Source organism: Salvia hispanica, chromosome 3 (genome assembly GCF_023119035.1).
Source record: "Salvia hispanica cultivar TCC Black 2014 chromosome 3, UniMelb_Shisp_WGS_1.0, whole genome shotgun sequence".
NCBI classification, from domain to species: Eukaryota; Viridiplantae; Streptophyta; class Magnoliopsida; order Lamiales; family Lamiaceae; genus Salvia; species Salvia hispanica.
Window position 1 is genome coordinate 54,663,517 of NC_062967.1, and position 2,540 is coordinate 54,666,056.

Here is a 2,540-nt window from a genome sequence, read left to right on the forward strand (position 1 = left end):
CAAACACCCTTAGTAATGATGTAAATATTGTAAATATTTGGTAATTTAATTTAAGTTAAGAAGGAAAAACAACAAAAAGATTTTTCGGATCTTAAATATTAATTTGGAGTTCGTACTGACCACGAGGATACCACTTGGGTGAAACTCTGAATTATATTAAAGAGCCATTTATTTGCTTTATTTCTATTTCTAGCTAATTGAGAAGAGGGAGATGAGTAAAATTTGAATTTTGGGGTGTTGCAGCTTTGCAGGCGAGTGCAGAGGCTGGGAGGCGCGTGAAGCAAGGACGTGACAGGCAACGTCCAATCAGCTGCCAGCAAGCACAACCGCCTTCCACACGAAGCGTCTCGACCGTTTACAACCGGTCAAAACCCTCAACTACCTGCCCCTCTATAAAACACCCCACCGCCTACTCTCCTTCACTTTACAAACCCTTACCTGCATTCTCTCACCCTCAACTACCCACCCCACTCCGAAAACCACTACCCACTACAGAAACCACCGCAAACCACCACCGGTACAGTCATGGAAAAGCGAAAGGCAACCAACAACCCAGCATCTACCACCGGCGAAGCCCCGTCAGAAGTCCAGCCAACAGCCGAGTCGCGGCCGCCAAGCCCACAACGATCACAACCACCGCCGACGACACAAATTCCGGCGATGATTTCTTTAGATGCACTGGCGGCGTTTCTAAGGCAACAAGACCCCAACAGAGACTGGACGACCACCCTAGCCGGATTTAGCCTAACCGGAGGAATGCCGGCGACATCAAACCCTACCCCAACTGCAACCACAGAAAACCCACCCACCACCACCCCAAAAACCTCAATTCCAACGTCCGAAAATATTTCCCCAACAATTGCTGCACAATCAGAACCCTCCCACCCTTTTCCCATACACCAACAAACAGAGCCGCTGGACGTCAGCCCTCTTTCCGCCTATCAAGATCCCAACTGGGGAGAAACAGAAGACAAGGAGAGTGAAGGGAGAGCAAGCGAGAGCGAGAAAGGTGAAGCAGAGGAGATAGTGGCCACTGAGGCCAACATCGATGAAGCAGAGAGGGAGGCGATAGATCTGAACGAAATGGCCAAAAAACAAGGGTTAATGACGGATGATGAATTCCAAGCGGTTTTGGGCAAAGGGGATATGATCGTTGTAAACCCTGAAGGGGTGGCTGAGGTACTGGACCTCGCATCCCAGGCGGTAGGGAAGGGGGAAGCACCAAAGGAAGCGGAAAGGTCGGAAGGGGTAGCCCACCAATCAGTAGAGGAGAAGACAGACGAACAACCGAAAAGGGCCGAACAACTTGAGGAGGAGAGGCAAGAGCCAGAAACACATCAAGAGGAAGCCTCAGTGGTAACTAAACCGAAACCAGTAAAAAGGAGGCTAGTGTTGAAAAACGACCCCAAGGCAGAAAGGCAGAAACCCCAAAGAGTGTCACAGAGATGCTTAGGAAAGTGGAAGTCCAACAAGGCAGGAGCAAACACAGCAGCAGATGCAGTGGAGGTTTCGAGTGAAGACGAGAAGACTACTCCTACAAAACCTGGGGAGGAGCCCTCGAAAGCTAGCCAGGAGGACACCCAAATGGCAACAGGGACAGTATCACCAACGCCGACTGACCAGGAGGAGAATGCTGACAAGGTGGCTGAGGGTCTGGACCTCGCATCAGAGTTAGTAGGTCGGGAGGAGGCAGCAAGAAGTGATACTAGTGCCCGCATGGTGGCCGAGCCTACCGCCCAGGAGGACATTTCAACACAAGCCGATGAAGAAGCAGAGGAAATGGAAATCGAGGAAACTAAGTACATTCAAGAAAGGAAGAGGAAGGGAAAAGCCCCTGTCAAGAAGAAACAAGTCATGAAGAAACAGCGCACTGTCAATGCCAGCATAGTGATCAGAGAGCCGGAAGAGAAAGGAAGATCAAGCGACAGCGACTACACTTCAAGCGAGGAATCTGACTCGGAGAGTGATATCTCTCTGGAAGGAGAAGAATATCATGAGCAGCAGCTCCCCGACAACCACCTCCGATAGAGAGGATCGTGTACCGACGGTGGAGGGTAACGCTCACTGATGAGCTTATGGAGGACATGAAGCATTACGACACCAAAAAGCTTCAAGACGCATTTGACGACAAGGACGACAGTAGCAAGCAAGTCAAGTGCGGAAAGGTACTCCACATAACCTCTTTGGATGAGTTGTCTGTTCGTGATTCCTTCCTGGCCAGTATGGAGCATTGGGTTTTGAATGGCTGTTAGAGAATAGGGACCCGGAGATATCTGTGAGATTAGCAAAGGAGTTTTTCACCACGTTTAGGTTCCAACTCACTACGGACCTAGACGAGGTGTCAATTTCCTTTAGGATATTCGGTGGAGAATTGTCCATGAGTCTGATAGAGTGGACTGTGCGACTGGGTATGTGTAGCCTGGAGGAGGCTATAGGACCAGACTGGAGAAGCCGTGAGAGGGGGGTACCGAGGCGACATATAGAATTTGAGCCCCAGGAAGCCTGGGAGGAGCTAACCCACCCCGATGCTGGCCAGTTTG

At 50.2% G+C, this 2,540-nt stretch overlaps 1 protein-coding gene across 1 annotated transcript; it reads left to right on the plus strand.

Moving 5' to 3' along the window:
- Nucleotides 1-525: 525 nt before the first annotated feature.
- LOC125210540 (microtubule-associated protein RP/EB family member 1-like) lies at nucleotides 526-2,028 on the plus strand. Its single transcript, XM_048110083.1, has one exon. The coding sequence runs from the start codon at nucleotides 526-528 to the stop codon at nucleotides 2,026-2,028; it is 1,503 nt and encodes a 500-aa protein (XP_047966040.1).
- Nucleotides 2,029-2,540: the final 512 nt, after the last annotated feature.